General features: G+C 49.1%; 1 protein-coding gene across 3 annotated transcripts in view; it reads right to left on the reverse strand.

Moving 5' to 3' along the window:
* SLC8A3 (solute carrier family 8 member A3) overlaps positions 1-27165 on the reverse strand; it is a 136591-nt gene that overhangs the window by 26868 nt on the left and 82558 nt on the right. For 2 of the 3 annotated variants that reach the window (XM_068162124.1, XM_068162123.1), the window contains exon 3: positions 1649-1752. In XM_068162124.1, the coding sequence (XP_068018225.1) occupies positions 1649-1752 (104 nt within the window). Of the gene's footprint in view, positions 1-1648; positions 1753-3102; positions 3210-27165 lie in introns of all 3 variants that reach the window. The other variant, XM_068162122.1, reaches the window with a different exon arrangement.

Consider the following 27165-nt stretch of genomic DNA (forward strand, 5'->3'; position numbering starts at 1 on the left):
TACTCGCTGAGACAGAAGTGGGACCCTATGGATGGAAGTGGCACATTTGGAGAAGAGACTCCAGAGTACTCTGGGGCTAAGGACTTTTACCCAGGGCTGAACACTTTGCTGACAAAGGGCTTAATGTCCTTAAACTGCCAAGAAGAAATTTGAGTAGAGTATGGGTAGAGTGAGCAGGTACCCACAGACAATGTGGCACACTACAGAGTTTTCTCATCTGATGGTGAAAAGCAGGGAAACAACAAGTGGCTACAAGCTGGGGCCAGGCAACTTCAACCTAGAAGCTGTGCTCACATTTTTAACCTGGAGGGCCATGGGATATGGCAGGTTGGTCACTGCTTCTACCCAAGGGCAGCTGGACTTGGGTGAAATCCAAGGGTTCATGCTCAACATGCAGTGAGACCTAATGACCCTCCAGGCCTACGACTGCAGGAGGTGGTCCAACAGCATCCAACCATGAATTCTCTTGGACTTAGCGTTTTCCAAATCCACAGATGCTATGTGACATTGTTGATGCAAGCTATGTCTGTCCCAAATGTGCTGCACAGCAGAGCATTGGAGCTCAGACTGAGCAGAGGGCAGCTGCTGTGCTGGTGAGATAAAACCCAGGAGTTGTTTCAGTAAGGGAAACTGGGCAGTGCATGGGGAACCTCCAGGTGTTGCCATCACCTGCAGCAGTACATGGCAGAAGAAAATAAGCTCACGGACTCAGGGCTGCCTCTACTCCATATTAGATACTCAGAAAGTGAATTTGAATTCCCTTTTGTAAAGTGCTTCTATTTAAAGCTTGGCCCTTCCAGGCCACCCTAAAGCTGGTGAAGACAATGACTAAACTCCCTCAGCGTGAAAGACATCAAACACATACAAGACAAGGACAAAGATACGTGTAAGCAAGGTATGACTTAAGTCAAGGTTTCTTCCCACTATAATCCTGCTCTGCTGAGAGATTCTGGGTCTCACTGCTGGTGAAGTAGGACCTCTGCAAAGTTCCACATCCTCTGCATGACAGATTGTTTGTGAGACACTAAGGGGGCTAACAGGTGAAAGACAGGAAGAGCTATTTTAAAAAGAAAGAAGGGGGGGAAGGCAAAACAAGATACTTCACACCTTCCCCCTTCTCCCACAGGCTTTTCACCGCACCTCACAGGGACCCAAGAGCACCAAGGCAACGCCAGTGGCAGGCAAAAACAGAGGGAAGGGCAGGGGAAGGTGTGGGAGGAGCCAAAGGGGCAGCCATGCATTACTGCCTTCTCTTGCCTTTCACATTCCCCAAGGTCCCGGCAAAGGAGCAGGGGAGAACAGCAAAGGTGTGCTCAGAACACAAAAAACCCAGGTCAAGACAAGGAAACACAGTCAAAAATAATATAGCCTCCGAGGCTCAAGCATCGCACAAAAGGAGGATCAGGAGTAAGCTGTCTCTAAAAGGCAGAGATGACACCGAAACAGGGTGTGAGAGAGAATACAGGAGGGCAGTGAGTAAAAGTCAGTCCATCTACAGGAGGAGGAGGAGGAGGAAGGGAAGGGAGGGGAAGGAGGAAAAAGAGGGATGTATTTTCTGGATTTAGGGTTTGGAAACTCGATTCTGATTTTTTTTTTCGTTTGTTTGTTTTCTTATTTATTTTTTTTTTTGTCCCGAAGGATCTCACACCTGATATTCCTCGTTCCATCCATTTCGGTTCACCAAGGGCAATGAAGAAATTCTCCTGCCTTTCGTATTCCTCCTCATCTACTATCTTAACCCTTACGGTCTTCCTGTAGGGACAACAAGAGAGACAATCGTGTACAGCGGGTCAGGCGGCGGCGAGGCAGCGGTGCGGCCGGGGCAGCGGTGCGGCCGGGGCAGCGGCAGCGCGGGCAGGCTCCTGGGGCGCGGCCCTTCCCCGCTCTTGGACACAGGGCATCCGTCACAGCTGCTCCTTGGGGAGCGGGAGGGTGTTAGGGGGGGAGGCGACGAGAGTGGCGAGAGGGTGAGGAGTCGAGGAAAAAGGGAGGAGGAGGAGGAGGACGACCTTGCCAATGGTTAGCGGAAGGCGACTTCTGCAGCACACGTTTTTCAGTGTCACATGGTAATGGAAAGGGCATCGCTGCCTGGAAACCAACAGCGACCACCCTGGGGTACCTACCGCAATTTAGCTGGAAGATCGACTGCCTCTGATACCCTGGCAATTAGTAACAAATCTGCAGGGGCTCTGGGCTGGGAGCCTGAAGACAAGAGAGAGAGGTGGGCACGCACAGATGTGTTCCCCAGAGGGGTGAGGTGGGTCTCTGCCGGCAGGCTACAGATCTGTCAGCTGCGAAGGAGGCTGATAGCTCTAACGGTATATCTTACTACTTTTTCTTCTGCCTCTTCCCGCCCCAATCTGTTCCCTAGTGAAGATGCAGCATTTCCTGGGAGTGAACAAAATTATCGGGACCTTTTGGGAGACACAATAGGACTAAAATGTCTCCAAGACTCAAGTACGAATGCCCCGTGTGACGGACCAGGAGTGGTCCCTTCTCTCTGCTTGCCTAGCTCCCTCTAGCACCCCTGCAATGCACACAGCTGCTGTGAGCCCTCTGGGAAACCAAAGCAGAGTATCAGCTCCCCCCTGCTCTCATCTCCAGCTCCCATAGCCACTCCACAGCAACCAGCAGAGCCTTTGCTGAATGCTTCTCAGAAGTTACAGGAGTTATTTCTCTGCCAGGTCTCAATCCCTGTCTTTTTCTTACACTGGTCTAACCACAGGACAGAGACTGGGTGAAGATGCCATGAGATGCTGGATGTGTTTCTGGCCAGCATTTTCCCACTGTCACTACAAAATTTTCTTGGACCCTGCGATGCGTGTGGCAAAAGGACCCTCTCAAGCCACCACAGAAATACGGACAAGCAGGACTGCTCTTCACTCTTCTCTCACTGCCATTGTGCCTCTCCCTGGCCCCAGCACCACTCCCCAGGCCACCCCACGGGTACCATGTGACACATTGTGTGCTCACAGCGGTGTTTAGGGCAGAGCGGTTGGAGACAGAGAGCCGTCAGAGAAACAGGAGGAGAAAAGGAGGAAGGAGATGGGAGAGAAGAGGAAAGAAGAACATTAATGTTAGTCTGCAGGGTCAGTACTACACCTTTCTGTAAACTCATATCCACCATACGGGGACTCATCAGCTCAATGAAGAAACTCTTGGTTTTTTCATACTCCTCATCATCAATTACCTTGATGTGAACTGTTTTGCTGTGGATGGAAAAATAATAAGGGTCATAAAGGGCAGAAAGGAACAAAGAAGCAAAAATGGAAGGAGGGAGGGAGGAGTTGAATGGGTACATTAGAGAGTCAAAGTTTTCTCACCCACTGAACAAGCTTAACATTGGCCCTTAAGAAATACTAAAGGCCCACTTGTGCAAGTGACAATGGCCAAGTTTGTGTTTTACCCAATAGCTCTGCAAACCAGTGAAGAGCTCAGGAGCCACCAGCATGATGGCTCATGGCTCAGCCTGGGGGCAACCAGGTCTGAAAGCCGTCAGAGAAGGAGGCTTCCCTCATCCTGCCATGCACTGCACACACACAAATGCTGCTGCACAAGCACACACACATGTCCCCCAGGCACCGGTGCTGCAACACCCACCACCAGACTCTGTGACCTGCAGCCCCACTAGAATTCATGTGAGAGGGAATTTGAAGCGATTCAAAGTCATCAGCTGCCAAAGGGACAGCTTCAGCAGCCTACTGTGAGAGGTGTTGGCTGCTGGAACAGCCAGGTGGCACATAGAGTCATAGAATCAATAAGGTTGGAAAAAACCTCAGAGATCATCAAGTCCAACCTATCACCCAACACCTCATGACTAACTAAACCATGGCTTCAAGTGCCACGTCCAATCCCCTCTTGAATATCTCCAGGGATGGTGACTCCACCACCTCCCTGGGCAGCACATTCCAATGACAAACTACTCTCTCAATGAAGAACTTTCTCCTCACCTCCAGCCTAAACCTCCCCTGGTGCAGCTTGAGACTGTGTCCTCTTGTTCTGGTGCTGGTTGCCTGGGAGAAGAGATCAACCCCCTCCTGGCTACAACCTCCCTTCAGGTAGTTGTAGACAGCAATAGGGTCTCCCCTGAGCCTCCTCTTCTCCAGGCTAAACAACCCCAGCTCCCTCAGCCTCTCCTCATAGGGCTTGTGCTCGAGACCTCTCACCAACCTTGTTGCCCTTAATCCTACATCTCTCCTTAGGGAAATTTCTTACGAGTTCTTGGAGCGTTTTCATAGAATTGTGCAGGTTGGAAAAGACCTTCAAGTCCAATCCTTAAACTGGCACTGCTAAGCCCACCACTAAACCATGTGCCATGACACCACATCTCCAGGCCTGGGCTAGTGCTTGACTACCATTCCAGTGAGGATTTTTTTCCTACTATCCCATCTAACTTGAGGCCATTTCCTCTTATCCTATCACTTGTTACTGCCTTTCCAGTAGTTGTACAGAGTGAGATGGTATCCCCTGAGCCTCCTTTTGCCCAGGCTGAATAAACTCAGTCTCCTCAGCTGCTCCTCATAAGACTTGCTCTTCAGACCCCTCATCAGCTTTGCTGCTCTTTTGTGGTCATACTCCAGCAACTCGCTGTCCTTCTTGTAGTGAGTGGTCCAAAACTGAGCACAGTATTTGAGGTGCAGCCTCAACAGTGCTGAGTACAGCAGGATGGTCACTCCCCCAGTCCTGCTGGCCGCATGGTTCCTGATACAGGCCAGGATGCTGTTGGCCTTCTTGGACATCTGGACACACTGCTGGCTCATGCCATTGACTAATATTCTCAGGTCATTTTCTGGCAGACAGAGCAAGAAAAAAAATAAAAGAAACAGAAGGAAAAGAAGAGCTCCCTGTGCCATGGCTTCTTTCACAGCAAATACATGCCTTATGTCACTGTCCCTTGGCTTTCATATGCAAACAGAAGAAATGAGTTGAAGGCTCTGCCAGCCCCCTGCCTGCTTCCAGCCAGGGCTGCACTGACATGGGCTGAAAATTACTTCTGCACTCCCCTTGCTTTCCTGGTAGCTGCAGGGCTTCATGCAGTCTCATCTCTTGCTCATGAGAGAAGACATTGGTGCTCTTATCCCAGGCTGATCTCATGCACTCTTAAACGTACCACTGTCTGTACATGCACTGATTACAGGTTCATACAAACACAACTGCTCTAAACAGGCACGCACTTGGGCTTCCAGTTGGCCCTAACCCCAAGCTGGGATCGTGTTCTCTAAGCAAAATGTCAGTTCCACGCAAAAAGCCTTTACCTTACCCCAAACCAACTGACTCAAGAGCCATCAGGCCAGCTGCTCCTCCTACCGGTGAATAACCATCTCCTCTCCACAGCTCTGCACCCACACGTGGCCCTGAAGTTAGGACCTCCCATTGCTCCCTGCTCATCCTTAACCTTCAGACCAACCCCTGCTACACCTTGTGCACAAGACTTGACTAGGGATGGAAGGGAGAAGAAAAGCAGAACCAGCAGCCTCAGAGTCCAGAAAAATAGCCCCAAGCTCCAAATCATTATGCCACTCAGCCAGTAGACCTTGGCATTAAACATGCCCAGGATCTTTGATCCCACACCACTTCAGAGAAGGAGCAGTTCAGCCCCATTTCCTGGGCATGCTTCCACTGCCTGCAGCTCCCTGAAAACCACCCCTTCACAACTGAGACTAGGACAGTTGATTAATTGTCCTTGCTGCAGCTTGTATTCCTACTGGTATCATTAATGACCATACAATTATCCACTTATTCCACCATTTGACCCTCAAGTCACAATTGCTCCTGCACTCTGACGATAGAAATCCTGTTCCCTGTGCTGGCTCTTGTGTTGGTCTTGGTCCCAAATCCTGCCATTCAAATGAAGGCATATGGGATAGAGGGAAAAGTTTGTACAATCTTTGCTATATCCATCAGTGTTGGGACATGCAAGAAAAAAACCCACAACAGCTCAAATGCTTCTTTCTAAGATAAATCAGCTTTACTTTTGCCAGTGCTTGCTGTACCCACATGCTGCACTAACGCCAGCAAGCCTCATTTCCCTTCTCTAGACCTTTCCAATCTCCGCTAATCCAGCCTGAAGGATGTAGGATTTTAAATGATACATCTCTGGTGTAAATGCTGGTGCTCTGCTAAGGCTTCATCATGATGATCTTTTTGCATTTTGATTGGAGAGGCTGACTGAATTTGGCTTTTGAACCAGATGTCGCCTGGGCCCCTGACACTTTGCAAAGCTTGTTAAATTTGCCGAGTGAAACCAGGAGCTGATTCATAGCTCTGATCTTTTCTGTGCTCATACACTACAAAGCAGAAGGTGGGATTCTCAGAAGCAGCCAGTGCTTCCTGAACACAGGTTGCTTTTGAAAATCCTGTTCATAATTACCATTTTTTATGGCTTTTCCATTCTGGGAGCTCCAAATTACTCAATATTATCCTAGAATTGTCAGGGTGGGAAGGGACCTCAAGGATCATCCAGTTCCAACCCCCCGGCCATGGGCAGGGACACCTCACTCTAGATCAGGTTGCTCAGACCCCCATCCAGCCTGGCCTCAAAATCCACCAGGGATGAGGCTTCTACCACCTCCCTGGGCAACCTGTTCCAGTGTCTCACTGGTCTTATGGTGAAGAATTTCTTCCTAACATCAATCTGAATCTACCCACTTCTAGTTTTGCTCCATTCCCCCTAGTCCTGTCATGACCTGACATGTTATAGAAGTCCCTCCCCAGCTTTCTTGCAGGCCCCCTTAAGATAGTGGAAGGCCACAATAAGGTCTCTTCAGGATTGTTTGTCTGCAAAAATTGGAAAAAAAATAACCCACAGATTCTGTTTCCTGGGGACCAGCTTAGGTATCATAACAAAGCTGCTCTGTGGTTTTATGAAATGAATATTATGCATGCACATCATTTGAGTTTGCTTTCATACAAGCAGCTTTTTCTCTTTTCCCTCTTCTCTCCGTGACTGACTACATCATGGATGTGGCACTTGGTGCCATGGTTTAGTAGTCATGAGGTTTTGGGCCACAGAGCAGAACAAAACAAACCAGGTTGGAAGAGACCTTCAAGATCATCATGTCCAACCTATTATCCAACACCACCTAATCAACTAAACCATGCAACCAAGCACCCTATCAAGTCGCCTCCTGAACACCTCTAATGATGGTGACTCCACCACCTCCCTGGGCAGCCCATTCCAATGGGCAATCACTCTCTCTGTGTAGAACTTCTTCCTAACCTCCAACCTAAACCTCCCCTGGCACAGCTTGAGACTGTGTCCTCTTGTTCTGGTGCTGGTTGCCTGGGAGAAGAGACCAGCCCCTACCTGGCTACAACCTCCCTTAAGGTAGTTGTAGACAGCAATAAGGTCTCCCCTGAGCCTCCTCTTCTCCAGGCTAAACAACCCCAGCTCCCTCAGCCTCTCCTCATAGGGCTTGTTCCAAGCCCCTCACCAACTTTGTTGCCCTTCTCTGGACACGTTCCAGCAACTCAACATCTTTCCTAAACTGAGGGGCCCAGAACAGGTTGGACACGATGATCTTTGAGGTCTTTTCCAACCTTATTGATTCTATCATTGTTAAGTACAGAGAGCTTCACATGACCTACTACGTAGATCCACAGCAGTGAGGTTTCCTTCCTTTTTTTTAACATTATGAAAACAAAACCCAAACCCTAAAAAAGTAAAGAAAGAGAAAGAAAATGTGGTGGGATCCATAGAAGGCCCCATGGTAAAAGGTTGGCTTTGAGAAAACAAGTACCCTTGGGTGAGGAAAACAAGAGAGCAAACCTTCCATCCTCTTAGAGCAGCTCACCTCTGCTGCAAACTGGACCACTACCATGCAAAAGTGGCTTTTCTAAGACTGGTATCTGAATTTAGTGACTATTCCAGTAAATTCCTGATTTCCCTCTTCTCTACAAGCCATAGGGAAAAAAGGATCTTTTACCCGGCTCTTAAACACCATGCGAGGGGCAGAACTTCCCCAGACCAAAGCTGCAGAGATCCTGCAGGGACACAGGTCACTGCAGCACTCACCCAGTCTGACTCAATCCGGGAAGAGGAGATGCCTGACCTCCCCAGCTTTGCTGAGAGGCACTGAGTGCCCAGCAGGTCCATCACACATGACAGCTTTGGGGACCTAGCACAGGAGCCCAGAGGTGTGGGCTGTGTAGCAGGGGGAGCCTGGCACCTCCCAGAGTTGGGTGGTGCGGCATGGAGGGCTCCAGCCAAACCGCAGTCATTGCAAACTCTTGCTCCAGAGCCAGCACATTGTCAGACTTCCCCTTGTAAGGAGGAAAGGAGCAGGGTGGAAATTTGCAGGGACTGTGCAGTGACATGAGGAGGTGGGGGAGGCTTCACAGACCCAGTGCCACAGAATGGGGAGCCCTTAACTTTTCACTAGGATCTGGTGGAAGAGGAAAGAGCAGTACCCCCACTCCTGGGACACCACTGGCTGCAAGGATGGTGATGTGGAGCTGGGTTTGTTCCCTTGAGGGGAAGTGTCCTTCTCTCAGATAGCTAAGAGAGCACCAGGCTGCTCTGGTGACTGTCACTGGGAAAAGGTCAGTGCTGACTGAAGGCGGTCACAGGGGCCCATCAGGCCACCCCTTCCAGCCCATCATGGCTGGTGGGGGCTGCCCTTTCCTGGGCTTTGCAGCTTCCCTAGGCACTGAGAACATCTCGCTCCTCTCCAGGGCTACGAAAGCAACTGTAACTACAGCTGTGTCCTGAACTGTCATAAATTATCTGGAGGCCAAAACACTGATTGCTCCTGCACAACCTCACATCTCACCTGCAGCCACACTGAAAGCTACCTCCTCAGAAAGCACAGAGAGTGGAGGAGATGGATGGGGAGAAGGGCTGGAGCATAACACCGCCCCAGGAAGACATCACTTTAATGCGAGAGATGTGACAGGAGGACACTGAGAGGCAGAGAGTGTGCAGGAGCAGGAGGATTGGGAACATTTTGCTGAAAGAACATCCTGACAGCTTCTTGAAATTAATGGAGGCAGAGGCAGTCACGAGAGGGGCTGGCAGTGCAGCAGCCCTGATGAGCATAGTCACTGTGATGGGAAGCAAGGAAACAGAACCCCACCTTGCTCCGCCAAGCAGCTTTTATTTCCCAGCCTCTGGTTCTTCTGCATGGGGAAAGGAGGACACTTTCTACACCTGTCTGTAGCCACTGTGTACCTCAGACAGCAAAAAAAGCAGAGAACAACAGAAGCCATCCAAAAGCCTCTCCTGGCAGTGAGGAAACACTTTGCAAACCGCAAAGCCCCCATACCAGGTCTAAGCCATGGCACAGTTCAATCTCATCACCTGCATGGGTACATTGGTGGGAAGAGCTCTTTAATTCAGGCCTGGTGGTGTTTTTAGCAATGCTTTTGGTTTGGGCTGTGACAAGGAAGGGCAAGTTGAGAGACAGAGCTCCCAGGAAACACCAGGCCTTACACAAGTCAGAACAGCTGCTTGCTTGCTCCTTTTTCTCTGGTATTATTGCAAGTTGCCACCAACAGCCCCTCAGGTGCTGATGGTCTGGAGTCTCCTTTCAACATGCACTTTGAAGCCATCACTGTTTTTAAAAGCCAGGGATGGGAAAGCTCCTCTAGGGAGGAACATTAAGCATGAGATTTCCCTAAGTAAGCAACAGAAGATGAAAAGAATAGACATTGATCTTCTCTTAAAGGACTTTGTACACATGATGTTGCTAAATTCCTCATCTGGGAAGTACAGAGGATAATTTATAAAATCATTTTATTTGACAACATGTCCACTTCCAGAATGTAAGACAACAACTGGATGGTTATTTGATTAATGTGCTAGGAAATACTGAGTATCTCTCTGTGTGGAGACTCTCATTTGCAGGAATTATTGCTGAGGAGGTTAAGAGGATGTGTCTGCATGACTTTGGATTGTGAAATAAGGCTCCACTCTAAAAACAGCATAAGTCAGGAGATGTCACCTAGTGTACACCATTGAAACAGGCAGGGCTGTGCAAGGGCAGGATTTACAGTCCCTGGTGGGATGCTGTTAGCCGGGATGGAAAGCAGCCAGAACAACAAGGTAAACATCCTGGAGACAGTGAAAACTATCAGGAGATCTTTAGTAACTCATTAATGTGAATCATTACTTGGGTCAAGACACAGAGTTCTGAATAGATGCAGAGTCTCCTCTATTTGCTGTGTGTGCAGAGTTCTGCAGCATGCAGTTCAAAGCACACGGCGCTAGTCTGACTTTGCCCCAGAGTTCTGCACGGGGCTGGGGTTTCCACATGAAACTACAGATAGGGGCTATTTGCTCTGCCAGAAGGTCTCATTGAGAAGCTGAGCTGCAGAAATGTTGACTAGGTAAGATGTCAACATTTGAGGCAAAGCAGAGGGGATGAAATCAGACTGTTGATAGTGCAGAGCTGCCTTTACCCAGCTCACTGTGAGATGGCTGTTTAACAGAGCAACGTGATGGTGCTGGCAGGCAGGGTGAAGAAGCCAGCAAAAGAAGCCCTGATATGATGCACATGGTCACATGCTGTTGTGCCTCAAGTAACCCTGAGTGGGACAAGCTGAGCCATTTTGAAGCAAAGGGGAAAGGGGGAGGGGGAGGGGAGGGGAGGGGAGGGAGGGGAGGGGAGGGGAGGGGAGGGGAGGGGAGGGGAGGGGAGGGGAGGGGAGGGGAGGGGAGGGGAGGGGAGAGGTTCAGAGAGGTTCGGAGAGGAGAGGTTCGGAGAGGTTCGGAGAGGAGAGGTTCGGAGAGGTTCGGAGAGGTTCGGAGAGGAGAGGTTCGGAGAGGAGAGGAGAGACAAACTGTCAAGATAAAAGTTTCAAGAAGACCATTGAAATATGAATTACATATATATAGAGAGAGAGAGTCCAAGGGCATGAGATTTAACACATCCAAGTGCGGCCAGGTTCTACATGGTGGCCATGACAACCCCATGCAGTGCTACAGGCTGGGGTCAGAGTGGCTGGAGAACAGCCAGGCAGAAAGGGACCTAGGGGTACTGGTTGATAGTAGGATGAACATGAACCAGCAGTGTGCCCAAGTGGCCAAGAAGGCCAATAGCATCCTGGCCTGTATCAGGAACAGTGTGGCCAGCAGGAGCAGGGAAGTCATTGTGCTCCTGTAGTCAGCACTGGTTGGGCCACACCTTGAGTCCTGTGTCCAGTTCTGGGCCCCTCAGTTTAGGAAAGACGTTGCTGGAACATGTCCAAAGGAGGGCAACAAAGCTGGTGAGAGGTCTGGAGCACAAGCCCTATGAGGAGAGGCTGAGGGAGCTGGGGTTGCTTAGCCTGGAGAAGAGGAGGCTCAGGGGAGACCTCATTGCTCTCTACAACTACCTGAAGGGAAGTTGCAGCCAGGTGGGGGTTGGTCTCTTCTCCCAGGCAACCAGCACCAGAACAAGAGGACACAGTCTCAAGCTGCACCAGGGGAGGTTTAGGCTGGATGTTAGGAAGAAGTTCTTCATAGAAAGAGTGATTGGCCATTGGAATGGGCTGCCCAGGGAGCTGGTGGAGTCACCATCACTGGAGATGTTTAGGAAGAGACTGGATGGGGTGCTTGGTGCCATGGTTTAGTAGATTAGGTAGTGCTGGATGATAGGTTGGACATGATGATCTTGAAGGTCTCTTCCAACCTGATTAATTTTATTCTATCCTATTCTATTCTGGTGCTAGTACAGAAGCTGTAGACAAATCATTGTGGGCCAGTTTCCAGGAACTGCCTGTATCACTCATGATGTGAGGAATTTGGAAGAGTAGCCATGCAAGAGGCATCCCACTTTGTACAGCAAGCACACAGGGAACAGCCTGGACAGCTTAACTCACTACCAGGCCAGTCAGCTGTAAAGTATTATAGATAGAAGGTCCGCCCAGAATCTGGATTTTTTCTTTCTTGTGTCCTCAAGTTGGCCTGTGGGATAACCAGATAATAACTACTTATCATATTAACATTAAAATAGGGTCCTCTGACCTGTGTATTTTACCAGACAAGCATGAAGTCATCCAAGCAAGTCACTTGATACTTCTGTGCTTCAGTTTCTATATCCATGCAATGTCTGTGATCCTCCTTTCTCACAGGGACTTGGTAGGTGACAGTCCCTACTTGCTTTGAACTTCTGATGTGGAAGCTGTTACTGTGATGCAGCCACAAAGAGGGTGAGGAAAGAGCACAAAGGCAGCTTGAAGTGGTGGTGGAAACATCACTTATTCATGTGAGTATCAACTTATTCTGCTTCATCTGCTTTGGTTCCTGTTTGAAGGGAGCTGTGCATTTCTCCAGGGCATCTCCACTTCCTTGCTTAAGTTCCTTTACACCCTTAGAGAACCAAAAGACATCAGAGGGCTGGAAGCAGCTATAAGCACCTATCTATCACCCTGTCTCTTGACAGTCAGTCCCACCAAGATGCTCCTGACAGGAAGGTGTTTGCCCAAGTAGTTTTTGGAAGCTTCATAGTAGAGATGGTTTTGTGAGCAATCTTTCCTCATATTCCATCTCTTTATCCCTAAGGAAGTCCTTCACAATGTCTACCCAGCCAGACAAGATATCACTTATTTGGGAGAGAAGCAGGGAAGAGACCTTTGGCACTGCCTCCTGAATCACACAGCAAGGATGAAGAGCTCCTTGTACCCTTCCTATCACACTCCACACAGGTGCTGAGACAACCTAGAGCCTTTCCACAAGCCCCTATCCCTGCCACACATGCAGCACATAGGGGACTTCTGCTCCATTCCATGAGGGCCAGAAACATTCACCTCTGCTACAGCACATCACAAGGAGAGGGAAAAACAATCCACTGAGGAAGACATCATGCAAGAAGTGGCTGTACCCTGAATAGAATAGAATTAACCTGGTTGGAAAGACCTTTGAGATCATCGAGTCCAACCTATCACCCAACACCATCTGATCACCAAGCACCCCATCCAGTCTCTTCCTCAACATGTCCAGTGATGGTGACTCCACCACCTCCCTGGGCAGCCCATTCCAATGGCCAGTCACTCTTTCTGAGAACTTCTTCCTAACATCCAGCCTAAACCTCCCCTGGCACAGCTTGAGACTGTGTCCTCTTGTTCTGGTGCTGAGGTGGAGGCAAGGACCCCAGTTCACACTGCCATGTGCCCCTCCACACCTACCTCTCAGGGACAGAGTGAGACTCTGCTCAGGACCACCAGGAGCTCAGTGGCTCTGACTGGCTGGCCATTGGTTGTGCAGTGTGCTCACGTCACACCAAGGCTTTGTAAAGGAGGAAATACTGGCAGAGAAAGGCATTCTCCCTTTGAGTATTCCCCAGGTAATCTTGGCTAATTAGTATGCTGGCTCATGTTTCAACAGAAGCTATTGGAAAGGCTTTTGAGTAGCTGACAGGTGATAACTAAAGGGACACCACCACCATTGAAGTAATATTTTTGAAAGTCTTTATGTGCATTAGAAAAGCTCAGAGTGTTAGCAGGAAAAGACTTACAGAGACAGCTGGTAAAAAACCCATACAAATTAAACAAAATAATAATCATTTCTGACTGTTAGCCTTCCTCCACTCTGGATGGCAAAACTAAACAGCTCACTTGGTCTTCACAGTCATCTTCACCTCATCAATTTGTGCTTGCCTCCACCCCAGGAGCCCAACCCTCACTTCCCACTGCCACCTGAGCCTGCAAAGAGTACAAGCCCTCTGAGGACAGGCTGAGGGAGCTGGGGTTATTTAGCCTGGAGAAGGGGAGGCTCAGGGGAGACCTTATTGCTGTCTACAACTACCTGAAGGGTGGTTGTAGCCAGGAGGGAGTTGGTCTCTTCTCCCAGGCAACCAGCACCAGAACAAGAGGACACAGTCTCAAGCTGCACCAGGGGAGGTTTAGGCTGGAGGTGAGGAGAAAGTTTTTCACTGAGAGAGTTGTTAGCCATTGGAATGTGCTGCCCAGGGAGGTGGTGGAGTCACCATCCCTGGAGGGGTTCAAGTGGGGATTGGATGTGGCATTTGATGCCACGGTCTAGTCATGAGGTCTGTGGTGACAGGTTGGACTTGATGATCTTTGAGGTCTCTTCCAACCTTGGTGATACTGTGTGATACTTATTGTTCTCTACAAGTACCTGAAGGGAGGTTGTAGCCAGGTAAGGGTTGGTCTCTTCTCCCAGCCAACCAGCACCAGAACAAGAGGACACAGTATCAAACTGTGCCAGGGGAAGTTTAGGCTTGAGGTGAGGATATAGTCACAGAGAGAGTTGTTGGCCATTGGAATGGGCTGCCCAGGGAGGTGGTGGAGATGTTCAAAAAGGGTTTGGATGTGGCACTTGGTGCCATGGTATAGTAGTCATGAGGTGTTGGGTTACAGGTTGTACTTGATGATCTTTGAGGTCTTTTCCAACCTTATTGATTCTATGATTCTATGAAAGAGATGCAAGTTGCTGACAGCTTCATTTGATGTCATTTTCACATCTACCTTGTACTGATGCAAGTAACTGTACCAACAATGAGAAACCAGAGCTGCTAGGCAGCAAGAAGGTGAGTCCATTAAGTGTCATCAAGCCTTGCAAAAAACATTCTGAAGTAGCTGTTATGTTACTCAGAGCAACTCAAGACATGTGTCAGCCATGGGAATCAGCACCAGAGCTAGCAAACAGCAAATCATAGAACCATGGAATCAATAAGGTTGGAAAAGACCTCAAAGATCATCAAGTCCAACCTGTCACCCAACACTTCATGACTACTAAACCATGGCACCAAGTGCCATGTCCAATCACCTCTTGAACACCTCCAGGGATGGTGACTCCACCACCTCCCTGGGCAGCACATTCCAACAGCTAACAACTCCCTCTGCAAAGAACTTTCTCCTCACCTCAAACCTAAACTTCCCCTGGCGCAGCTTGAGACTGTGTTCTCTTGTTCTTGTGCTGATTACCTAGGAGAAGAGACTAACCCCAAATGTCTCTCACACAACTTTAAGGACCTGAAGAGCTGGGAAAGCATGGTAGGGAAGCACCAAAAGATGCTCCAGGAGCTTCCCCAATGCAGTCAAGCTCTGCCAGACAAGCAGGTTTACAAAGCACTCTACATTTCACTTGGTTCAAACATGATAAAGTGCTCTAATATGTAGGGCTCTTCAAGGACTGATGCCACGATTTGGTTGTAATAATTCCTGCAGAGAGGAAACCCACTGTTTGTTAGACCTCCTTTCTCTCAGCTGAGTCCATACTGTTGATCAGCTGAGCTGATACTTAAATTGGGTTGTGAGCAGAGTAGCCCTGCTCCATAGGCTTTTTTCTTTATTCAGTTTAATACAGATATTTTTTTCCTTTCACAGAATCACCAAGGTTGAAAGAGACCTCAAAGATCATCAAGTCCAACCTGTCACCACAGACCTCATGACTGACCCATGGCACAAAGTGCCACGTCCAATCCCCTCTTGAACACCTCCAGGGATGGTGATTCCACCACCTCCCTGGGCAGCCCATTCCAATGGCGAACGACTCTCTCGGTGAAGAACTTTCTCCTCGCCTCCAGCCTAAATTTCCCCTGGCACAGCTTGAGACTGTGTCCTCTTGTTCTGGTGCTGGTTGCCTGGGAGAAGAGACCAACCCCCTCCTGGCTACAACTTCCCTTCAGGTGGCTATAGACAGCAATAAGGTCTCCCCTGAGCTGCCTCCTCTCCAGGCTAAGCAACCCCAGCTCCCTCAGCCTCTCCTCATAGGGCTTGTGCTCAAGGCCTCTCCCCAGCCTTGTTGCCCTTCTCTGGACATGTTCAAGGGTGTCAATGTCCCTCTTAAACTGAGGGGCCTGGAACTGGACACAGTATTTCCTTTTAAACATCCCTAGGTTCAGCTACAGGCTTTAAAATCCTCTTACAAAGGAAGAAATCTAAGCTGAACTGTGCATCATCTTCCAGACCGTTGGCTCCAAATACCAAAGCTGTGTGTACAGACACAAGCAGACCCTTGCCTGGCCAGCTGCAGGTTGGTGACCCTATGAGACTTGCTGCTTCAGGGCCAGAGGAGTGCAGACAAAGTCTCAACAGCATGTGGAGCTATTTGTTGAGGTCTGAACAACAAGCACTTGTCTTATACAAGCAGTAATTCAGCCTGGCAGCCCATGAAAACAGACAGTTCTGGTGAGTGTCAGCCTGGTGTAGGTGCAGAGCAATGCCAAGGCCCACAACAGGGACATTTCTCTCTGCCTTGGGTAGGTTACCTTTTTCTCTCAGAAAAGGATTTGAAAAGGAGAAGAACTACAGCCACAACCCCACTGTGGGCACACAGTACCAAATTTAAGAAAAAGGTGGAGGCTGGAGAAAGAAGGAAGAGAATGTGTTCCTTACTGAAGGTCTTTGAAGTTTTCTGCTTCCTGCTTAGTCGAACACGCTGCAGTGAAAGCCTATGATGACAAAAATCATTTGGCTATCAATATCCATGATGAAGTACTGGAGATGTTTTCCTTTGTTCTAAAGAAGGGCTCCAAAATGTGACAGGGTGAAGGAGTGGGAGTGCCCTGGACAGGATAGGCTAGGCTGGCATACCTCAAAGCCCCTTGGGATGTCCTGAGCAAATGTGAAACTGGCATTCAGCTGGAAGTGACCCACACCATCCCACCACAGCACTCCTGAATCCCACCTGCAAGGCACTGTCACTGGCTGGCATTTGCAGCCCAGTGCCTCAAGCTGTTGCCCCTTGTTTTAGACTTCTCACTGAAGGCATGGAGATTTGGAAGCTATATTTAGATGTCTTCTCTATTCTTCAGCAACAGGGTTGCCATGGAGATACTGGCAAGGACGAGAAGGTGGGGATGGAGGGGGAGCGAAAGTTGAGGAATGAGAAGTGCCACATTCAAAACAACTCTCACAGGCCTGGGAAGGCTTTAAATGCCTCTTAGGAACCTTGTTGGCTGAAATGAGCCCCCAGAACTGCCTGATGGCGTGGCCCTGTCATGCATCACTCAATGCTTTGTCATGGCAGGCTTGAAGAGACCCAAGTGGCTGGCCTTTGGGAGAATGTGATTTCATCAACCTGAGTTTGCTATCCCAGTGCACGTGCTGAGCACTGATCCCTGCCTCAGCTCATCCATCCTGGGGGTTCAAAAACCACCCGCACTATCAGGTCATTCACCTCCAGACATCCAGAGGATAACCACTCACGTCTTCCTCTCTCAAGCTGGGGGCAGGAGTTGATGTGTTAGAGGGTAGGAGAGCTCTGCAGAGGGACCTTGACAGGCTGGACAGATAAGCAGAGTCCAAGGGCATGAGATTGAACACATCCAAGTGCCAGGTTCTACACGGTGGCCATGACAACCCCATGCAGTGTTACAGGCTGGGGTCAGAGTGGGTGGAGAGCAGCCAGGCAGAAAGGGACCTGGAGGTAGTGGTTGATAATAGGCTGAACATGAGCCAGCAGTGTGCCCAGGTGGCCAAGAAGGCCAATGGCATCCTGGCCTGTATCAGGAACAGGGTGGCCAGCAGGAGCAGGGAAGTCATTCTGCCCCTGTAGTCAGCACTGGTTAGGTCACACCTCGAGTCCTGTGTCTAGTTCTGGGCTCCTCAGTTTAGGAAGGATGTTGACTTGCTGAAACATGTCCAGAGAAGGGTAACAAAGCTGGGGAGGGGTTTGGAACACAAGCCCTATGAGGAGAGACTGAGGGAACTGGGGTTGCTTAGCCTGGAGAAGAGGAGGCTCAGGGGAGACCTTATTGCTCTCTACAACTACCTGAAGGGAGGTTGTAGACAGGTGGGGGCTGGTCTCTTCTCCCAGCACCCAGCACCAGAACAAGAGGACACAGTCTCAAGCTGCACTAGGGGAGGTTTAAGCTGGATGTTAGGAAGAAGTTCTTCACAGAAAGAGTGATTGCCCATTGGAATGTGCTGCCCAGGGAGGTGGTGGAGTCACCATCACTGGAGTTGTTTAGGAAGAGACTGGCTGGGGTGCTTGGTGCCATGGTTTAGTTGATTAGTTTTGGATGATAGGTTGGACTCAATGATCTTGAAGTCTCTTCCAACCTGGTTAATCCTATCCTATCCTATCCTATCCTATCCTATCCTATCCTATCCTATCCTATCCTATCCTATCCTATCCTATCCTATCCTATCCTATCCTATCCTATCCTATCCTATCCTATCCTCTATGTATAGCTCTGGAAGGCTGTATGCTTCCCACTGCTGGCTGTGGCTTTATGCAGCTTCTTTGATCTTTCTCCAAAATCCAATTCTCTGAACTCCCAATGAATTTGCTAAAACCTTCTGACATGGGGTGCCCTCACCTGCAGTTCCACATGGCATCCCAGCAGAGACAAGCTAGCTGCTGCCCAAGTGCCAAAAGCAGCCACTTGAGAGATCCACTCAAGTTCTGCTGCTGCCATGCTGCTTCACAAGCTCATAATTACTCCGTAATCAGCTGGGTCATGGCATAACTAAGGTGGCATTGTCTCTGCTGCCAACAGTGGAGGTGGACAGGGAGCCACAGCTGGGGACAGAACAGCCCAAGGCTCCCCAGCAGGACAGGCAGGGGCACACTGATACACTTGGGATAAACCACTCAGCACAAAAGAGGAGGCTGATGGCCATGGAGACCTCATCTTGAGCCTACTGCCACAGGAGCCAGGCTGTGGTGAGTGAAGATCGATTACAGGAAGGGATTACAGATCCTCAGTCTTCCCCCATGCCACATCCACAGCCTCCAGGCTGGCATTGCACAGCCCTGATGTACAGTTACAGAGATCCACACGTACTGCCCACAACACTGCTCTTCCCAGCACAGACAGCATAGATGGAGCCCAAGGGCTCCTCTAAACACAGCTGTTCCCAAGGCTCACTATCCTACACTTACTGCACTGGCAATCAGAGTTGGCTTTCCAAGAAGGATCAAACTAGTCCACTCAACTGCCAGCATGAGAACTGCCATATCTCAACCACCCCATGCCTTTCTAGGTGCCCTTCCTGTCTCCTGCACGTGACAGCATCCCCATGTTTCACTGCACATCAGAAACAGCAGAGAGTGAAGCAAACCTTCCCAGTGCAAACCTCTCCAGACATCAGCCTTGCCAGTCCCTCTTTCCCTTCCCTTGCTCTGCTGTCCCCACACCCCCACACTGCAGACAGAGCTCTGGGCTAAGGGGGGCCTTGTCCAGGCCAGCCACTGGAGCTCCACTGCCTTCAAATGAGCAGCAAGGCAGTGAGCTGTAGGAAATTAATGAGCTGCAAACAATGCTGGGCAGCTGCCATGCCAAAAGGAGCCTGCTCTGCACGCTGCAGATACAATTATTATATATGAACAAAAGGAGATGGAGCTTTGGCTTCTTGTGACCATGATAAGGGACAGCATGCCAAAATGCCACAGCAACATCAAAGTTGCATATCCAGCCATTCACACAGAGCCAGATACTGCATCTTTATCCAAGCCCCTGTTCATCTGACCAGGCTCCCTGTTTTCCTCTCTTGTGTAGCACTGAAAATAGAGTAGAGGAGATTCTGTTGCCCCATTTAATTTCACTTCACTCTTCAGGGCTGTTTTCATTCTGTTTTCTACCAAATAAAAACACACTGAGAAAACCAAACAGGGCCATATATTAGCTTCCAGGAGCTAATGCCTTGGGAGGACCTGCAGGTTCCTGGGAGGAGGCCAGCCCTGCTAGACATGTTCTTCCAGAATCCAGAGCTCTGGACCATAAAAAACCCTCACAAACTGCACAAAAATCATGTAATCAGTCAGCTTTCCATAAGAGTGTTTCAGAAGGGTTAAATCTAGGAGCAGGGCGACCTTCAAGCCTTGCTTAATTCTGCCAATGACCCAGCTTCACTTCCCAAAGAGTTGGGCTGCTGGATGTCCCCCTGCCTCACTCAGCTCAGCCTGAGATGGGAACTAGCGCTGCATGCTGGCATGACCCTGTCAAACAGCCCCAAAGCACCACAGCCCGTGCAGTCCTCACTCACCCAGCTGGTGTTCTTTAATCAACACAGTCCTTTATCTTCATACTGCTATAATTTCCAGCTAACACTTCACACCACCTCACATGTGGATGCTTCTCTGCAGGAAAGACTTTTGGCAAAGCCTGCTGACCAATCCCCATCAGAGAGAGACAGAAATCCTCCTGGGGTCCCTGGCTGACAGACATGCATCTCCTCCTGCCCTCTTTACCTGGTGACAAGAGTTAGCACCAAGGAGTCAACTTTGCCTTGATCTCACCCCAACATGTTCCTCAACCCTTGTTCCCCTTCTTGCTGTCTAAGCCCTCCTGTTACAATTCCCTCAACACCTCAGACCCTTAAAAATGCTGCTTTGCTTTCTTCCTTCCAAGATTTGATAGCACTACTGAACAACTGTTTGACTTGAGCTGTCCTTACACAGCCCATCCATGCCCCTGAAGCACTTTGGCATAACACCCACTGAATGCTGAGTCTGCAGGCTGGTTCCCCATGGTTCTATCTGGTTGGAACTGTAACCTGGTAAGAAAAAAGAGTAATTTTCCCAACCCTGGTTTTTCACTCAGGTTGTTGGTGGGTGCAGCACCCTTCAGCCCAACATCAGTCAGCATGTCCTCAGGGGCTTAGGAACATGACACAACTGTAAAAGGTCTAAAACCTCATGCAGACACCTATGACCCCCTGCAGCAAATGATAGAATCATAGAATGATAGAGTTGTCAGGGGTTGGAAGGGACCTCAAGGATCATCTAGTTCCAACCGCCCTGTCATGGGCAGGGACACCTCACATTACATCAGGTTGCTCAGACCCACATCCAGCCTGGCCTTAAAAACCTCCAGGGATGAAGCTTCCACCACCTCCCAGGGCAACCTGTTCCAGTGTCTCACCACCCTCAGGGTGAAGAACTTCTTCCTAACATCCAATCTGAACCTACCTATTTCTACTTCTTTTTCCATTCCCCCCAGTCCCATCACTACCTGACACCCTAAAAAGCCCCTCTCCAGCCTTCTTGTAGGCCCCCTTCAGATACTGGAAGGCCATAATAAGGTCTCCTCACAGCCTTCTCTTCTGCAGACTGAACAGCCCCAACTCCCCAACTCAGAGGAGGGGCAGTTTAAGGCACTGCCTCTGCCCTCCTAGCACTCTCACCTTAAAAGGATAGCTCCCTGACTCCATCAAGACTTTTTCCCATCATGGGAACCAGAAGACACTTTAGGACTTGAAATCCCAAGACAAAGGGCTTCTGAAGAAAAAGGGAAAGCTCTGCTTGATAGTTTTGATTTTGATTCTTTTTTTTCCTCACCTGAAAGGAAGTCCTATCTCAGCTTTCTGCCCAGCCAGAACATAATTGGGTTGTGATGCCACTGCTTCCTGATCATTTTCCCCTCCCTACTCCCTGCTCCAGCCTTTGCTTTCTTCCAGCTTGCTTCACATGTGCCCTGCAGTGAGTGTCAGCGCTCTTACAAGGAAACTGCGATACGCCAGGGAGACTGTCAGGAGCAGGAGCCTTCTGCTCTGTCTGTTTGTTTACTGGGGTGTCTGTCTGTGTTTATCAATGGCTTATTCTATTTTTCAGATGCTGTCCCTAGCTTTGCTCCCTGATTCCATGTTGCTCCCTGCTTTCCTAGCTACCCCGGAAAAGCTCTGGTGTAAAACGTATGAGAAATAAACTCTTTCTAAATGTTACAAGCCCCCCAAATCGATGCTGATCACCCCCAAACTGGATCTGAACATCTGCCTTGACTGTATGAGGTCCTCCTCTAGCTCTGCACACGTGGGAACGCTGCACTTATCTTTGCTCTCCAGAAGCACAGCTGAAGCAGAAAGGATATCAAAGATTTGCTTGGCTTCACAGGCAGCAATCAGCTTGAGCAGCCAGAAATGAAATGCATGAGTGAGAGTCTCCCCAGTCACTCCCTAGACACTTTCTTGGCCTCTTGCTGCCAGGGAACACCCCTCATACTGGGGGCTGCTGCCAGAGAGGCACATGCTGCAGCACAGCAGCCCTTTTCTGTCCTGTGATCCACCTGCAGCAGCAGCACTGGTGCACAGAGGCTGCATGACCACAGCAAGAAGTGCCTTGGGCCTTCCAGGTCCCTACTCCATGTATGTCCTCCTGGGCTGGTGAGTGCCACCAAGTAGGAGCTCACCAGCTTGGGTCCTCAAATTCAGAGTCAGGGCCTAAGCAAGAGACAGCAGGAGACATTTAGGGCTTTCTGAAGTAGTTTGCCAAGCCCATTTCCATTCCACTGAAGCTGTGCAAGACTCACAATCATGACACTGGATGAAGAGAAATGAGGCTGCCTGGGCAAAACACCCCTTGCCCTACTCTCATAGCAAGACTGAAGGTGAGTTCAATATGCTGCAACTCCAGAGAAGAGCCTGTGAAGCCCTGCAAAACACAGGCTTGGATGTTTTCATGGTCTTAATGTTGTGAAAGGTCTGCAAAGCCAGCCTTGAGACTGGAAATAACTCCCCATGGAGGACTTGGAGACAGTCTACAGCACAGATAGCTTGCAACTCCAAAAGCTGGCTTTGTCAGGCACTCTCGCCTACAGAGAACCAGGTCACATCCCATTTCCAGCCAATTAGAAGTAATCCTGGGTTGGATTGTTGGGCTCTTTTTTAATGTTTATTTACCAGTTGGTGCCTCCTGCAGAGACAGACATTTGGAGATCTGTGACTGTGGAAAAAAGGAGAAAAAGAGCTTCTAATGATGTTGCCATCTCTTTAAAAAGCAATGATAGGCCCTACTAGCCCTTAGAGCTTCACATATGACTCTGCTCTGATGGAGTGTGACTGCACAGGATGACAGTGTTGAGCTCTGTTTTAATTTTAGCCCAACTGCTCCAGATCAAATTTTCACAGCCTCCAAAGAGAGAGATGGCTTTTATTAGAGACAAGGATGATTAGTTTACAGTCAAGCTGGACTCTCTCCTTTTCATGCCTCAGCACAAATAGTAACAGTTTTGCAGGCTAAACAAGGCTCTTCTGGCCATCTGTGAGACCCACTGAAGACTGAAACATTGCCCAGGTGTAATTCAGGATAAAATCTGGGTTTTGGAGCATTTAGCACTGCTGAGATTGAGTGCTGAGAGAGAGAGAGAGGACCCAGAGAGAGCCAAGAAATCCTGATAGTGCTGAGGGACACTAAAACCTCCTCTCTTCTTCTTCCTGCCACTGCTAGTATATCTGATGTGAAATGACCAAGTCTGGTAGGCTGAGTTTTGTTTGTTTTGCTTGGTTGTTTTGTTTGTTTGTGGTCTGGGAGCTGCTTTTTTGGTTGTTGTTTTGGTTCTTGTTTTGCTTGTTTCACCCAGTGAAGATTTCAGACCCTTCAACATGTTCCTCAGACACAGGGATGGACTCAAAGCCAGTCCTTCCAAAAATGGATATAGGCAAGATTGCATGCAAGACACAGAATCACCAAGGTTGGAAGAGACCTCGAAGATCATCATGTCCAACCTGTAACCACAGACCTCATGACTAAACCATTGCACCAAGTGCCTTCATCCTGAGCATCTATAAATCTGTGACAACATTTAGCTTCATCTCCCTTTTGGGGTGGCCTATGTACTTATACTTGGCATTGCTTTCCCCAAAGTATTCATGGCTAGGAATGCAGCACTGCTCTTCAGTTTCACTCAGATGAGCTTCTTCCTGTGCCTCCAGGTGTTAAGATTTTGCTCAAGTCAAGAGGGATTTGTTATCTTTAGTCTAATCTAAAGAGACCCGGGTTCCTCGGAGCCCTTGGCGCTCCACACAACCATGCCGCAACCCCAAAGCTTGCTCGGCCATTAAGACCAGCTCTGCATGCTGCATCTTCTCCGTGCTCACCTCTAGCAACACCATGTGCTGCCAAGGGCTGCCTGGCCCATGAGAGCTTTCCTGAGCAGGACACATCTTTTGGCCAGTGGTGGTTCCTGGCAGGGCTCCATCAAAGTGAGATGTAAGGCACATCCTGGTCCCATCTCACCACCCTTATGCAACCACCGCCGGCTAAAAATACAGCCACAGCCCCTGCAGCCCTGGCCAGGCAAGATGCAGATTTAATGAGGCTTCCATGGCAACGGGTTTCATTCAGCAAGGACTGGGATGCAGGGGACAGGGATGCTTGGGGGGAGCGGTGCTCCTCGGCCAGGGAAGAGCTGCCGTTAAAAGCTTGCGGTGGTAGGATCTGAGGTTTTTTCCCCCCCTCACTGGTACTAATAAAACTGCTGAGCATTCGGTTCAGTTAGCTGCAGCCCAAAGAGGCAAGCTGTGTAATATTTTTAACAGCAAAACCTGGGCCTGTTTTGGTCATGAGGATAAATATTTACTAGTCAGCCTTAATTAAACTCAATCACCCACAGGCAGAAACGTTAAAACAGGGATAAATCAAGGAGCCTGTTTCAGTTTACCAGTGCTATAAACAACCTTTTCAGTAAAAACAGCCTTCTGCCAGAGCTCACAGAAGACAGTGGTAGAACTGGCCAATACAGAGCCAGGAGACGTGAGGACAGTTAAGGTCATGGAGGAAATGGCATTGGTTTATGTTTCATGGATGATGTCCCCTGTGCCAGTGCAGGGGGGGAAATAAAACCTACACAGAAAAATCCCACTGTTGATGAAAAACCTGGGAGATAAAAATGTTGTAAGCCTGGTTTTCAGAGAAAAAAAAATAGCTGAGACTCTTGCCTTCTGTCCTCCAGACTGATCCTCCTACACTGTGTGTAAGAGTAAGGATACACGCTAGCCAAAATCCCACTTTGATGTGCGCAGCTCTAGGTATTGGGTCAGCAAGATCTGTCCTGTGGGTGACAAGTGTTCAGGGATCCATGGATTGTTTCTGTGAAACATGGAAAATACCTTGGAAAAGCTAGCCTGCTAATAATCAGTTAAATTTGCTATTCAGAGGGTGGCACCTTTGCTGCAAAATCCTCATGGGGTCCCAGATCAAAGCCTTCGATTCCATTATAAATGTACAGTACCCTTTTCAGGAATGTCTTCTTAGTTCCTTCACAGATTCAGAGACCACCTTGTACTGGGGCCCTACTTGCTATCAAAGGACCACAATGGAAAAGAAAACTAAACAAACAAACAAGTCAATATTAACATTTTCACTTCAGTCATGAGAAACTGAGCCATGGAAAATTATCACAAGGAAAAGAAAGGTGCAGTCTCCATCCAAATCTACGTATTTGGCACAGGGAACATACAAATCAAGTTCCTCAGAATTGCAGCTTTTTAGTGAAAACTGGCAAAGCTCTCGTGCCCCCAAATAAAGGTCTCCTAAAACAAGCACCCCCAGCCAGCCATCCCAACCTAGTTTGAACCCCATTGATCTGAAAGGTAAACCCAAACCTCACTGTTGTCCACTTCTTTCAGCTCAGGTCTGCCCTGTATCAAGAACAGTGTGTCCAGCAGGAGCAGGGAGGTCATTCTGCCCCTGTACACTGCACTGGTTAGGCCACACCTCGAGTACCGTGTCCAGTTCTGGGCCCCTCAGTTTAGGAAAGATGTTGAGTTGCTGGAACGTGTCCAGAGGAGGGCAACAAAGTTGGTGAGGGGTTTGGAGCATAAGCCCTATGAGGAGAGGCTGAGGGAGCTGGGATTGCTTAGCCTGGAGAGAAGGAGGCTCAGGGGAGACCTTCGTGTTCTCTACAACTACCTGAAGGGAGGTTGTAGCCAGGTGGGGCTTGGTCTCTTCTCCCAGGCAACCAGCACCAGAACAAGAGGACACAGTCTCAAGCTGTGCCAGGGGAGGTTTAGGCTGGAGGTTAGGAAGAAATTCTACACAGAGAGAATGATTGCCCATTGGAATGTGCTACCTGGGAAGGTGGTGGAGTCACCATCATTGGAGGTGTTCAGGAGGAGACTTGATAGGGTGCTTGGTTGCATGGTTTAGTTGATTAGGTGGGTTGGATAATAGGTTGGACTCAACGATCTCGAAGGTCTCTTCCAACCTGGTCTATTCTATTCTATTCTATTCTATTCTATTCTATTCTATTCTATCATCTTTCAATGCAGAGCAATCTTCCCAATACCCTTCTATCCAGAATGAGCCATTCCTTTGCTGTGAAAAGTTATCACTTAGATAAACTGAACTCTTGTATAAGGTGTGTTTGTATACACCAGCTGCCATCTCTTCTGCTGAACCAGGTTCATGTCCTGCTAAATACAACATGAAGCACTTCACAAGTTGTGACAGAACATCATCACTCTGCCCCATGGAATGCGCCTGCTGCTAGAATAAAACATGATGCATACTAAAGTACACACAGTACCAAAACTGATGCCACAAACCAAGATGCCAAAGCCATCAGGGAAGTCTAGGGACCCACGAAGAAAACTGGCCTCTGCTTCTTGATAATACAGTGATGTGTCCAGTAACACAGCAGCCCTGACTGTGACCACCTGTGGTCATTGGGCTGGAATGAAAACGCTGCCTGTTCAAGCAGCTCCCTTCCTTCCTTCCTGCTTCGCATGTCACAAAGGTGTTTGGCTGTAGCCTCACCATCAGTTTCCCTCCAAGCTGCACACATGACCTCCCTGTCTCCATAATACTAGGGCTGATGTCAGTTCAGTAAAGCCAGTCTCTGGAGCTTACTCTGGTCACCTCCTCTTTGGAAAGGTCCTGCACTTGGTTCACAAAAACACCATGCATTGATAGAGGCTTGGGGAAGAGTGGCTGGAAAGATGCCCAGCAGAAAAGGACCTACAGGTGTTGGCTGACAGCTGGCTGAATGTGAGCCAGCAGTGTGCTCAGGAGGACAAGAAGGCCACAGCATCATGGATTCTATCAGGAATACTGTGGCCAGCAGAACTAACAAAGTGATTATCCCTCTGTACTCAGCACTGGTGAGACCACACCTTAAGTACTGTGTTCAGTTTAGGGCCCTTCAGAGGTGCTGGAGTATGTCCACAGGACAATGAAGCTGGTGAGGAATCTAGAGCACAAGTCTCCTGAAGAGGGAACTGTGGTTGATCCTATGAGGACCGAGTTGGGGAGTTGGGGCTATTCAGAGTGGAGAAGAGAAGACTCTGAGAAGACCTTATTGTGGCCTTCCGGTATCTGAAAGGGTCCTACAAGAAAGCTGGGGAAGGGCTTTTTAGGATCTCAGGTAGTGATGGGACTGGGGGGAATGGAGCAAAACTAGAAATGGGTTGATTCGGATTGAATGTTAGGAAGAAGTTCTTCACCATGAGGGTGGTGAGACACTGGAACAGGTTGCCCAGGGAGGTGGTAGAAGCCTCATCCCTGGAGGTTTTCGAGGCCAGGCTGGATGTGGCTCTGAGCAACCTGATGTAGTGTGAGGA

Source organism: Melanerpes formicivorus, unplaced genomic scaffold, assembly GCF_026170545.1.
Source record: "Melanerpes formicivorus ecotype bairdi unplaced genomic scaffold, bMelFor1.0.p_v2 SCAF_62, whole genome shotgun sequence".
Taxonomy (NCBI): domain Eukaryota; kingdom Metazoa; phylum Chordata; class Aves; order Piciformes; family Picidae; genus Melanerpes; species Melanerpes formicivorus.